Source organism: Schistocerca serialis, chromosome 4 (genome assembly GCF_023864345.2).
Source record: "Schistocerca serialis cubense isolate TAMUIC-IGC-003099 chromosome 4, iqSchSeri2.2, whole genome shotgun sequence".
Lineage (NCBI taxonomy): Eukaryota > Metazoa > Arthropoda > Insecta > Orthoptera > Acrididae > Schistocerca > Schistocerca serialis.
The window spans coordinates 128,409,286-128,421,974 of NC_064641.1; the positions used below are offsets into that span (position 1 = coordinate 128,409,286).

The 12,689-nt window shown below is 38.8% G+C and overlaps 1 protein-coding gene across 1 annotated transcript in view; it reads left to right on the forward strand.

Annotated features, from left to right (window-relative positions):
* LOC126473761 (alanine--glyoxylate aminotransferase 2, mitochondrial-like) overlaps positions 1-12,689 on the forward strand; it is a 172,450-nt gene that overhangs the window by 67,603 nt on the left and 92,158 nt on the right. The window contains exon 2 of the mRNA XM_050101019.1: positions 9,640-9,722. Coding sequence (XP_049956976.1) covers positions 9,640-9,722 — 83 coding nt within the window. The remainder of the gene's footprint in view (positions 1-9,639; positions 9,723-12,689) is intronic.

Sequence of the window (12,689 nt, forward strand, 5' to 3'; positions counted from 1 at the left end):
CAAAAAGCCTGTAAAAATAGGATGCCTTCAATACAAATGTCTGTCAAACTATGTAAGATAATAAAAACATCTCTGTTTTCAAAATGAAACTGTCACTTGATTAAAACTTGTCCACACAGTTTTAAAGAATACCTTGAAGCTAAAAATTAATGTAATGTTTCCAGTTGTAAATATAGAAATACATAAACTTTTCAGAAACCATAAAGTGACTTTAATCTTTGATAATTCTCTGTGTACATTAATACTTTTTTATAGGCTGTGTTTTAGAGGCCGTTGTCGAAGAAATCAGCCATTTTACTGATATCTGCTTATAGTTGTGTAATTTTGAAACTTGTAATTATGTAAGTTTCAAACTTCATACAAACATGACGTGTCCAATATTACCACATAGAATGGTCCATGGATATAAATAAATTAAGCACCAACCCAGTCTTCCCAGCGCCAAGCGTCATCTTCGTGACATTTCGGCTGCCAACGGCTGCGTTCGGAGCAACTGGTAAGCACTGGCAGGGCGGAAATCGCCGTCCGATTCGTTCACCGCGTTTTCAGGTATCGCTGCAAGGGAATTCGAGTTGTAGACCAAAAAACTGCGATCTAGGTATGTGTCGACCGAAAGAATCGATACCATTTTTGCACAGTGTCAAACTACACGAAGTGTAATTACTGGCACAGCTTGCGTGAAACTGAAAGTAATATGACACCTACATGGACGTATTAGGAACTGCGTTAAAGCTGTATTTTAATTTGCAAAATGTTTAATGTTTATTTCTTAAAATCATATTTTTCTTAAAGCAGGATTCGTTAAAAGTGGGGAGAAATAGCATTGTTCTCATGAGACTTTCGTCGGGACCGACGGATATATTCGTTAAAAACAAGATTTCTTTAAAAGCGGGTTTGTGAATTTGAAGTTTTACTGTAATATTAGAGAGACTCCGTGGCGTTTTTCACGGTAGCGTTTTTCTCCTAATAATCTAAAAGTGTGAGTAGATTGGTACTAATCATAACTTGTTACTAGTGTGGTTTACAGAAGCAGCCTACAGTTGCTGCTTGTCAGTCTTTAAGTATAATGTGACTGACATGTTTCACATCCATCTGTTGCTGAAGCTATAAAAAAAAAAAAAATAAAAAAAAAACAGAGGTGTCTTGAACAAAATGACATCAGTAGCAACTAATTCTGAAAACGCCAGTCAAGCAGCACGCAACTCACGCCCTCCTCACATTGCATCTTGATAGAGGCAGTCAGATGGATGCTGTATTTCTTATCTTGGAGAAAGAATTTGATTCTGTACCGTACCAACCCGTATTAATGAAAGTATGATCATACGCGGTATGAAACGAAGGCTGGACTAGACTATTTCTTGCTAGGGAGGAGGCAGTATTTTATGATAGATGTAGAATCATTGACAAATGTAGAATTAACCTCAGGCACAACCCAAGCAAGTGTGCTGAATCCATGTTCATATTGCATACTAAAGACCTGGCAGACAATAGTGTTAGTAACATGACGTTCTTCAGACAATGCAGTTATCTTGACTGTGAGTGGTGTGTCAATGGTAAATCTAGGCTTCCTGTACAAGGTGGTCAGGAACTAGGGAGGGCTCAGGGTATTGCACCAATCCCTCTATCCAACAAGTTTCTGGTGCTTTCTCTCACAGAAACTGAATCAGGGGGACTCACTTCACCTGTTTTGGGAAACCTGTTTTGTCTGGTATCAGGAGGAGGCAAACACAAAAGGGTAGGGGTCTATTAATCATTGGCAGTTACAATGTATGGAAAATGATGGTACCCCTTAGGGAAATGGCAGCAAGGACAGGAAAGGTCACCAGGCGCACTCTGTGTATATGCCAGGAGGCCTCATTCCACATGTTGGTGAGGCTATTCCGGCAGCCATTGAGGGGACAGGGTGCAACCAAATGCAGATTGTGATGCACGTTGAACAAATAATGCCTGTCATCTGGGCTCTGAGGTTATTCTTAGGTCATTCCAGTGATTGGTAGAGAAGGTTGAAAAGACTAGCCTTGCCTCTGGAGTTTCAACATAGATTGTAATTTGTAGCATTGTCCCCATATCTGATCATGGCCTTTTGGTTATGAGTTGTGTGGAATGACTGAACAAAATACTTCGAAGGTTCTGTGACAAGTTAGGCTGTGACTTCCTGGACATGCGCCTTAGGGTTGAGAACTGTAGGCTTCCCCTAAATAGGTCAGGTGTGCACTACACATCAGAAACTGCTGCTCAGGTAGCTGACTGTGTGTGGGTTGCACACAAGGTTTTTTTTAGATTAGGCGACTCTCCATCTAAACTAGATAATGATAGCTGTAGGAAACCCAGAAGTATCAGAGTAAGATCTAAAGAAATGCCTCCCACAAGTGAGAGTATTAAAATCCTAATGCTAAGCTAATGAAGAATTTGCAACAGAGTGCCAGAGTTTGAAGCACACATGAAAAACAGTGAATTTCACAGTGAATTTCACATAATACTAGGTACAGAAAGCTGGTTGAAACCTGAAATTGATAGCAGTGAGATTATCAGGGAAAATTTAAGTGTGTACTGAAAGGATAGGCAAATGAGAAGTGAAGGTGCTGTATTTGTCGCAGTAGACAAGAAACTAAAATCCACCAAGATAGAAATTGAAGCTGCATGTGAGATTGTTTGGGCAAGACTCAGTACAGGAGTGGGCATAAAATGATAATTGGATCCTTCTGTTGCCCGCCAGACTTCTCCTGATGTTACCAAAAACTTTAGAGAAAATCTAAGTTCACTTGTAAGTAAGTTCCCCAGTCATACTGTAATTATTGGTGGAGACTTCAATCATCCAACAATCAATTGGGAAAATTAATTTTGTTAATGGTGGGCATGATACAGCGTCCTGTGAAACTTTGCTAGAGAAATACCTTCTCTGAAAACTACCATCAACTACAGACAGTTAGGAACCCCCACTTGTGATGAAAATATATTGGCAGCAGATAGACCTGATCTCTGTGAGGATGTCCATATCAAAACTGGTATCAGATGATGACACAGCTGTGGGAACAATGATCACCAAAATACAAAGGATAAATAAAACAAGTAGAAAGATATATATGTTCAGTAAACTAGATAAAAAAATCAGTAGTGTCATATCTCAATGAGGAACCTGAAACTTTCAGCATGGGACAAGAACACTTATAGGAACTCTGGTTCAAGTTTAAAAGAATAGTTGATCATGCACTAGATAGATACGTATCCAGTAGAACAGTTCACAATGGGAGGGAACATCGATAGTATACAGTCACTGTCAAGAAACTTATAAAGAAGTGTATAATAAGTGTAAAACAAAGTATAGGACGCTTTTGGCTGTTGAGAGCAATGCATGATGCCTTCAATGACTACCATAGCAGAATACTGTCAAACGACCTTTCACAGAACCCAAAGAAATTCTGGTCATATGTAAAGGCAATAGTGGCACCACAATTAGTGTCCAATCCCTAGCAAATGAGACAGGAACTGAAATTGAGGGTAGCAAAGCAAAAACTGGAATGCTTAACTCCATTTTCAAATGTTCCTTTACAAAGGAAAATGAATTAAACAAGTTACTAGAGTCAGTGGTGTTAGAAACAGCTGAAATCATTAAAATTTAACAAAGCTCCAGACCCTGATGGAATCCCTGTCAGATTCTATACTGAATTTGCAGCTGAGTTAGCCCTTCTTCTAACTATAATCTAGTGTAGATCCCTCAAACAAAAAACTGCCCAGTTCTTGGAAAAAGGCGCAGGTCACACCTGTCTACAAGAAGTGTAGTGGAAGTGATCCACAAACTACTGTCCAATATCCTTGACATCAATTTGTTGTAGAATCTTAGAACATATTCAGAGCTCAAACATAATGAGGTGTCTTGAACGGAATAACCTCCTCAATGCCAACCAGCGTGGATTTCGAAAACATCGATTATGTGAAATCCGATTCACAGTTTCTCACATCACATACTGAAAGCTTTTTATTAAGGCAATCAGGTAGATACAGTATTTCTTTATCTCCGAAAAGCATTTGACCCAGCACCACACCTATGCTTATTGTAAAAAGTATGATCATATGAAGAATCAAGTGAAATTTATGATTGGATTGAGGACTCTTTGGTAGGGAGGACACAGCATGTTACCCTGAATGGAGAGCCATTGCCAGATGTAGGACTAACTTCTGGTGTGCCCCAGGGAAGTGTGTTGGGACTCTCGCTGTTTATGCGATATATTAATGATCTCGCAGACTATATTAATAGTAAAATCATGCTCTTTGCAAATGATGCAGTTATCTATAATGAAGTACTATCTGAAAGGATCTGCATAAATATTCAATCAGGTCTTGATAAGATTTCAATGTGGTGCAGAGATTGGCAACTTGCTCTAAATGTTCAGAAATGTGAAGTTGTGCCCTTCACAAAACGAAAAAATGTAGTATCCCTGTAACACGCCCGGGAGTACGATTGGGTGGGGTACCTTAAAGTGGTTGTCATTCCTTGATCGTGCGCCCTGTCCTCACCACGTACCTGATAATCCTGCGGCAGTCGTACTGTTCTGCTCAACACTACTCCTGGCTTGCCAGAAATTATCTATCGAAATATGCAAGCGAGTAAGGGGAGCCACTCAATGTTAAGCACAACATTGTTCTACGTCTGGTATGAACATCTATATTCTGAGATGATATGGAAATCACACGCTGCACTGTTTACACTCTTAAGTCATAAATGTTTATCCCAATTGACAGTATTGATGATTATCTGTCCACAATATCACTCAGACGAGCGTATGCGTAACCGACACAACGCGGGTGATTATTGATGATGCAGAAGCCGAATGATCGAAAGAAAGTTCTTATGCTCGTCACACGTACAGATATCTGGTAATAGTCCTCCTTGATACTAGTAATGATGTAACACTGTTCGTAAAGTTAATTTTTCAGTTCTCACTTGTACGAGCGTGCGTGTAACAGTCGTGGCATGGCTGATTGTTGATGATGCGGAACGCGATGATCGAACGCACGTTCTCACGCTCTCTACAAGACACTGGCACTTAAATGCTCTCTTTTGTGGTAAATAGTATTATTGATTCACATTAGTTCATTCTTAGAGACCGAACACGGCGCGGATGATTGATACTGTATGGTACGACACACAACGAGAGGATACACAAATACAGTAGCAGCAGCACTGCTCATTTTTAAATTACTTATTGAAGCACTTTCCTCTGAATCATTTGCTTATTTTATCAACTTCCATACTAACAATGCCTCTCACATGCAGAACTACACACTACACAACATAGTTCCCTGTTGGGTGCTCGACTCTACAGATGCAGCCGCCCGCAAAGATACTCTGCAACCAATCCAGCGATATGATAGTATGCTTACATCCTGCAACTATAATATTGATAAGTGACTGTTGAAATCGGCCAACTCATATAAATGCCTGGGCTTAACATGGAAGGGTGACATAGGTTCAGTTGTGGGTAAAGCAGGTGGTAGACTTCGGTTTACTGGGAGAATACTGGAGAAGTGCAATTAGTCAGCAAAAGAGATTGCTTACAAATCACTCATGCAACAAGTTCTAGAATATTGCTCAAGTGTGTGGGACCCATACCAGATAGGACTAACAGGGGATATTGAGCATGAATGGTCACAGGTTTGTTTAATCCATGGAAGAGTGTCACAGACAAGATGTGAATTATCCTGGGAAAGTCTATTAAAGTTTCAAGAACCAGCTTTAAATGATTACTCTAGGAATATACATATTGCTCATGCAAAAATCGTGAAGATGAGATTAGAAAAATTACTGCATGCACAGAGGCATTCAAACAATCATTCTTCCTGTGCTCTATACATGAATGGAGCAGGAAAAAACCCTAATATATGGTATAATGTGACTCACTCTCTGCCATCCACCTCACAGTGGTTTGCAGAGAATAGATGTAGATATGCTGGAGTACTATCTGAAAAATGCTGCGAAAGTATGGAGTAAGACCTTGAATAAGATTTTTATGTTGCAAAGTCTGGAAACTTACTTGGAATGTTCCAAAATGTGAAAGTGTGCCATTTACAACGTGTGAAACATTGTGTCCTGTGACTATAATGCCTAAGAATCTCTACTGGAATAGGCCAACTCATACAAATACCTGAAAGTAACAACTTATAGCAGTATGAACCATAATCATCAGGCAAAATGCAATCAGTCTTCAAAGGAAATTTGTCATAAAACCATTAGCAACTCATTCTAGAATATTGTTGAATTATGCAGCATCTATATCAAATAACAGGGATGGTGTACTGAGTGTGTACAAAAAAGAGCAGCACGGATGGTACTGGGTTTGTTTGACATATGGGAGAGAATCACAGGAATCATGAAAATCCAGAACTGGCTGAAAAACAGTGCCAATTATTTTACAAAAGCCTTCTTATATTTGCACAACCATTATTAAGTGAGTAATCTAGAAACATACTACAGCCTCCCACATATCCTGTAGGGACCACAATGGTGAACTATAGCATGCATAGTCATTTAAATAATTCTTCCTGCACTCCATGTGTGAAAGGAGTGGGAAGGAACCGTAATATGTGGTACACTAGGAAGTCCCCTATGCCATGCACTTCACAGTAACTGTAAAAGTTTGGATTTAGTTAAATATTGTTCAAGGCTTTCCTTCATCAAGGGATTTATGGAAAACAATGTGTGAATGAATGACTTACAAGATCATGCATATTTATTTTCTCCATCAAAATCCATATGTATATTACTAAATGACTAATCGACTGCAGGGTCACATGGCCCACGTTGCAGGTTGCCTATCTAACAGCTTCCAGAGGCAACAAAATTTGATTTTCAATACTTCATATAATTATTAGCTGAATTTAAATATTAAAATGGTGTCATAGTCTATTTATTGAGAGCTATAGTCTAACATTCAACAGTTCTCACTGTAAGACAAGTGTTGCATTTAGCAACTATGTACACAGCTTGAGGCAGCACAATTCACCACATGCAAATACTCGGACTACATTACTTTATTACTATATTTTCGTCGTTTACCAGCCATGGCTGGACAGACTGCGTCACAAATACAATGTTTATCAACTAACATTTATACAACACCATACACAAAATTTATATTACAAATAAAAGAAAATATTTATGCAGTGCACAAAAACACATAGAACATAAAGAAAATGAAATATAACTAAACAGGAAAGTAAAACTTCATAGCAGCAAATGAAAATACCATAAAGCAAAATGTTTACAAAACCATGTAGATCACACACATAAAGTTTCGTTTTGGCAAAATATGTACTTTAAGTAAAACACAAAATTAAATGTGCAGTTAACTGAGAACATAAAAAGAAGATTAAATTTAGACAAAATTATATATAAAACATAACAATATTTATTATTTTGTCCATTCACTAGAACCACTGTTGAAAAACTCTTACAAGGAATATAGTGGATGTTGTTTCAAGTCCTGAGCAATTTTTTTTTAAAATAATTCAGGTGGCAGGGATTTCACTTCTGGAGGCAGTTGATTGTACATTTTTAGGGCAACTGTTGGAAAGCTGTTTGTGTGCTTGATAGGCGACACCTTGGCACTTCAATGTTCCTCTTACAGCGAGTGTCATGATTATGTATTTCTTGTTTTATGCTAAAATTCCTTTGATTTTCTTTTGTATAAATGAGGCAGAAAAACACATACTGGCTAAAAACAGTCATTATGCCTAGCCTGGTGAAAATAGGCTTACAGTGGTCCAGTCCCACATTTGAGAATGAGAGCACTTAGTGGCTTCAAACAAACTCTATAGCTACATAATTTCACACATTTATAAAACTTTTTCTCACTGACATCCCATACAAAATGTTGAAAGGGAATAAGTTTGTTACTTACTACATTTTCACTGTTTATGCAGTAAAACAACTGCATCAGGCATGATGTTTTTATTTATTTCTTCTTTTCCATTAACTCTATTTGCAACACATTTTGCATGCACTACCTACATTTTGCATGCAGTACCTACATATGCCACTGAGTATACCTGCAAAATTGTATCATTACAGGAGACATATGAAAACTGAAAACTGCCACAATAGGACCATGGAATGGTTGTATTAAAAAATAATCACCACACATGTTATGAAATGTATCCCACTGGGAGACGAGGTGGTCAGTTCCTGTTTCCTAGAACATGGTCAGCCACTGAAGGATCCACGACCATACCCTCTCTTACTCTTTCTTGCCGGATTGAAACCGACATGCACACATCTTTCTTCATGTCGCCAAAGCCATGAAAATAATATGAACACGATGAAAGAACCAGACTGTACAGGATGTTGTCAAGTTTCCCAACCAAATGCTGAACCATAGCCTTCATCCTGTTGAGAAGAGCTATGACTTGGTTGTGGTTCCATGCTCCAGGAACTCTATGAGCAGAGGGACCTTGCAGCCGAAAGAGGGGGTCACCATAACTTTGCTGAAACTGTTGGAAACAGCTTTGGATTTCTTTGGCACTGCTGACTTTGCCATTTGCCCTCAGGCTGTCAGAAAGCTGGTGAACAGAATCATTGTGTTGCCCACCCCCACACTGCCAGTCAGATGAAGGTTCTGCTTCAGTGTTTTGTTTGTGAAACACTGCAACATCGTCTGTATGGCCCGGAGCTTCCATGGTGTGATTTTTACATCATTGGCGACCCCGAAGAAAAGACATATGTTGTGGCGGCGCGGTTCTTTCTGTGGACGTCAGTTTCCGTCAGATGAGGAAGTGCAAGAGTTGGTGCAGTTGTGGATCTGTCAGTGGCCATTCTTTCATCTCCCAGTGAGATAACTGTCTTGACATGTATGGTGCTTACTTTTGGATGGAACCATTCCATGATCCCATTGTGGCGGGTCTTTGCTTTTTATTTGACTGCCCCTCAAAGTTCAGCAGACATGTTGTAAACATTGAGATGCCTGAAAAACTAGCTTTTGCTTGAAACAGAGTGCAAATTACCCATACTATTACTCACCTAATGTTTGACAATGAGAGCACTTAGTGACTCCCAACAAACTTTAAACATAATTACAAGCCTTTTCTCTCTCATACGCTTAAGGTCCAATATTTGACACATTAACTCATTTGTATGTTTGAAGCTGTTTTTGGGACTAGGAAATTAAAGATCATACCATTGGCTGAATTAAATTTTAAATCTGTTCATATATGTGTCATACTACCTTCGTGATTACTTAACTACCTTCTCTTTAAGGGTAAGAAACATCCAAATTTCTCAAGAATTTAATTAACCTTTCTGCAGTCTGAATTTAGACTTTTGCACCTCACGTTATACCATTTATTTCTGCATTCACCTTACATGTATTTATTAATTGAAGGGTGTGACTGATCATTCTTACTTGTGCCACTTTTGAGCATGATAATTCATCAAAATACTTCTGTAAAATCAAACAAGAAGTAATTTTTCTTTCATATTGTATATTTGCTTTACTTATAAGTTTAGAACATTGTATCTTCAGTAGCTACTACTACAATTAAATTGCTGCACAGCCCATAAAACCATATTCCACATGAGTATGATTATTTACTTTGAGCAGTAGTATATTCACTTGGTGATAATAATTTTGATTCCTTAAACAACAGGTGGTTTACAATGGAGAACATACTCAACAGCGAATGAAGAACCAAAATTACCTCCTTGTGATTTTAAGCCACAGCCATACAAGGTAATACAAAACTGTCTCAGATGCAGTGTATTTATTACTGACTAGTCTACGGATTTACGTTTTGATACCAACACTGTTTTAGTGTGGAGTGTAAACATTTTTTCACTTTGCTCTTGTAAATGGAGCTGGAAATTTTTAACAGACAAAAATAAGAGCGATGCACACAACTTTATATGATTTTTCGGGATATTTTGTGTCATATAATAGGGTTTTTAATTTTATGGAATAACTTTTTAAGGTCAGGTTGGTGACAATGAATGACATTTTTAAGACAGAAGAAACTGGTTTATACTAGCTCTGTCGTAATTTTATGAACAATTTTGTCATTATGGCAGATTTACATAATTTGAATGAAAAATAAAAACCACAAAGGAATTTATCATCTAACAAATAAAGAATTTTTGTACTAAACAACATTCAATATAGATATTTTACTGGAATAACATTCACTTGAAAAGGCTGTAGGACCATGAATCATTTTACAAAATGTTTTTATCGCTCAGAATCTAGATTCTTTTCTTTTGTGCTCCACTAGATTATTTGCAACCATATTATCAAAAGTGCAAATCTTAGAAGTCTCTCAAGTGGGTAAGAATAAAAGTCAGCATTACTGTGAAACATTTGGATTTAGTTGGTTGTGTGATGCAACTGCTAGTAATGGACTACACCCGCCTTTTATATCTGCTGATGAGGGAGTTGTTCTGCTGATTTGCAGCATATAATATGGTTGATCTTTGTGGAAGTTAATGTCTTGCATTCATAAGTGTGTAGTACACTTCTTTCTCTCAAGAATGTTGCGCATAAGTGGAATGCAATGCATCCTCATTATAACATTTGATGATGTGATACTGTTGATGCTGCTGGTAGGCCAGCAATACTTGATGATGACAACTTGTCTGAAGATATTGGTGGAATGCTTTCCTCTGTGAGTAGCAGGGTTAAGGTTATTTTAGATGATGGCTTTGCCATCTCTACTGCTGGCTAGTTTCTGAGTCATCGAAAAACAAAAGGTGAGTTGTGGTCGGCTGACACTTGGTGTGTGCATGCCTGCCGTTGGAGTGACTGTGCATGCCTGTCATTGTGGGGTTAAATCTTGAAGCGAAATGCTATAGAGGTGCCTGGGCTTAATGTGGAACCATGCTATCCCTGATAGCATATACACTAACATGTACACTGTCCTGGGCACTGCATTGCAGTTTGCCCTGTCCAATGCTTTTGCCATCTGCATCCAAAATGCTTCTAGAGTGGAGAATTTTGTGTTTCTGCATTCACGCAGTCGCTGTCATCTATTGCACTACTTCAATTCTTTCCACTTAATTTCTCTTTTTAATTGTAACATTTAGAAGTGACTAAACTTGTGATTTTCATATTCCCGTGTGTGTGTTTTTTGTGCGTTTTTATACAAGGGACATTCAATAAGTAATGCAATACATTTCTTTTCTCGGCCAATTTTGATTGAAAAAATATGGGACTTGTTATGGGATATCATGAAATATTCCTGCTTATTTGTGGTGTTAGATACTGTATGGACTGAATAAGAGACAAGATTGCAAATTATGCTGTGTTGATAAGGCTATTTGTTGTGGCGATACTTCTATGGCAAAAGTCCTTGTCAAGGATCCTGTATTGGCTTCTGCTGGAATCTGCAGGACACAGTAAAGGGGTGATGGGGGAGCCATGACAATGATGTAAAAAAGGGATAGTGAAATCTGTGAGACCATGATTACAGTTACCCTGTGGGGACAGCCACGTTGTGAGCAGCTGTGTGGTGCTGGCTAGGATGATGCGTAAATCTGGGGCAGACTGATCATCACTTCATAGCATCTCATCTCCGGCACACCAGACAAAAAGTTAGTCACCCCTAAAAGATTTCATGATGTCGTGTAATACTGCCTCTAGCATCGATAATGGCTTCAATTCAGCAAAAAAGGAAGTCCGCAAGTTTCTTCGGTCTATCATATCCTGGCAATGCCACTTACTCCTAATTAGGTCCTGTAGAACTACCAAATTGCCATGATGTTGATTGCTCATTTGACCTGCTGATCCAACTAGTCACTGCATTTTCTACGGGATTAAGATTAGGTGATTTAGCAGGCCATTCATGGCCCAATAGGACGCCTGAGTGTCGATCAAATCAGAAACATTTGCACGCAATGCTATGAATATGTCTGTTGTCATCCAGGACATTGGGAGTGTCCGGTTCATAGGCATTGTCAAGATGCAGGGGAAAAGGCAACACTGGGTCATTGAGAATGTTGAAACAAACACCGTGGTTCATGTTCACGATAGTCTGGATGAACTGGCCCAGATCGTGGTATGAAAAACACCAACAAGACATCACAGAACTACCTTTATCCTGAATTATACTCTTCGAACTCTGTGAGTTAATTGCATTATTGGGTCTTCAGTGCACTCGCATCTTGTATCATTTGAAAAGACGCAAAACTGTGACTCGTCAGACCAACCTACATGTTGCTTGTCCAGTTTCTGTGTTGTTAGGCACATTGGAGATGTCCTGCTTTATGTGCTACTGCGACTAATGGCCTTTTGCAGAGGACTTGACTCCAAACGCCCACTGCATGCTGTTCAGTCAGAAACTGGTTGGGATGGGCCTACATTCGCTGACAGTAACAATATGTATGGTTTGAAACTGACTCTCATTTCCAAGATATGACACTCATCTCCACTACCAATTGGTTAGGATCTATTGCAATATTTACAGGTCCAAAAGGAGACCCCCAAGTGCATAGTGTGAATTGAACTGAAGATTACATAATGACACTGCGGGATTTCTGTTGGGTTGTAGCCCAAGGAAACACACCTACTTCTCGAAGACTCAGTATATTTGATACAGACGTCCACATTACAACATGTCTTACAGCAAACTAGCATGATGGCGTGGGATGTGAGGTTATGGGGTCAAAAGAACTTACGATGACAGAGATATGTCGTTTGTACAGCCCCCCC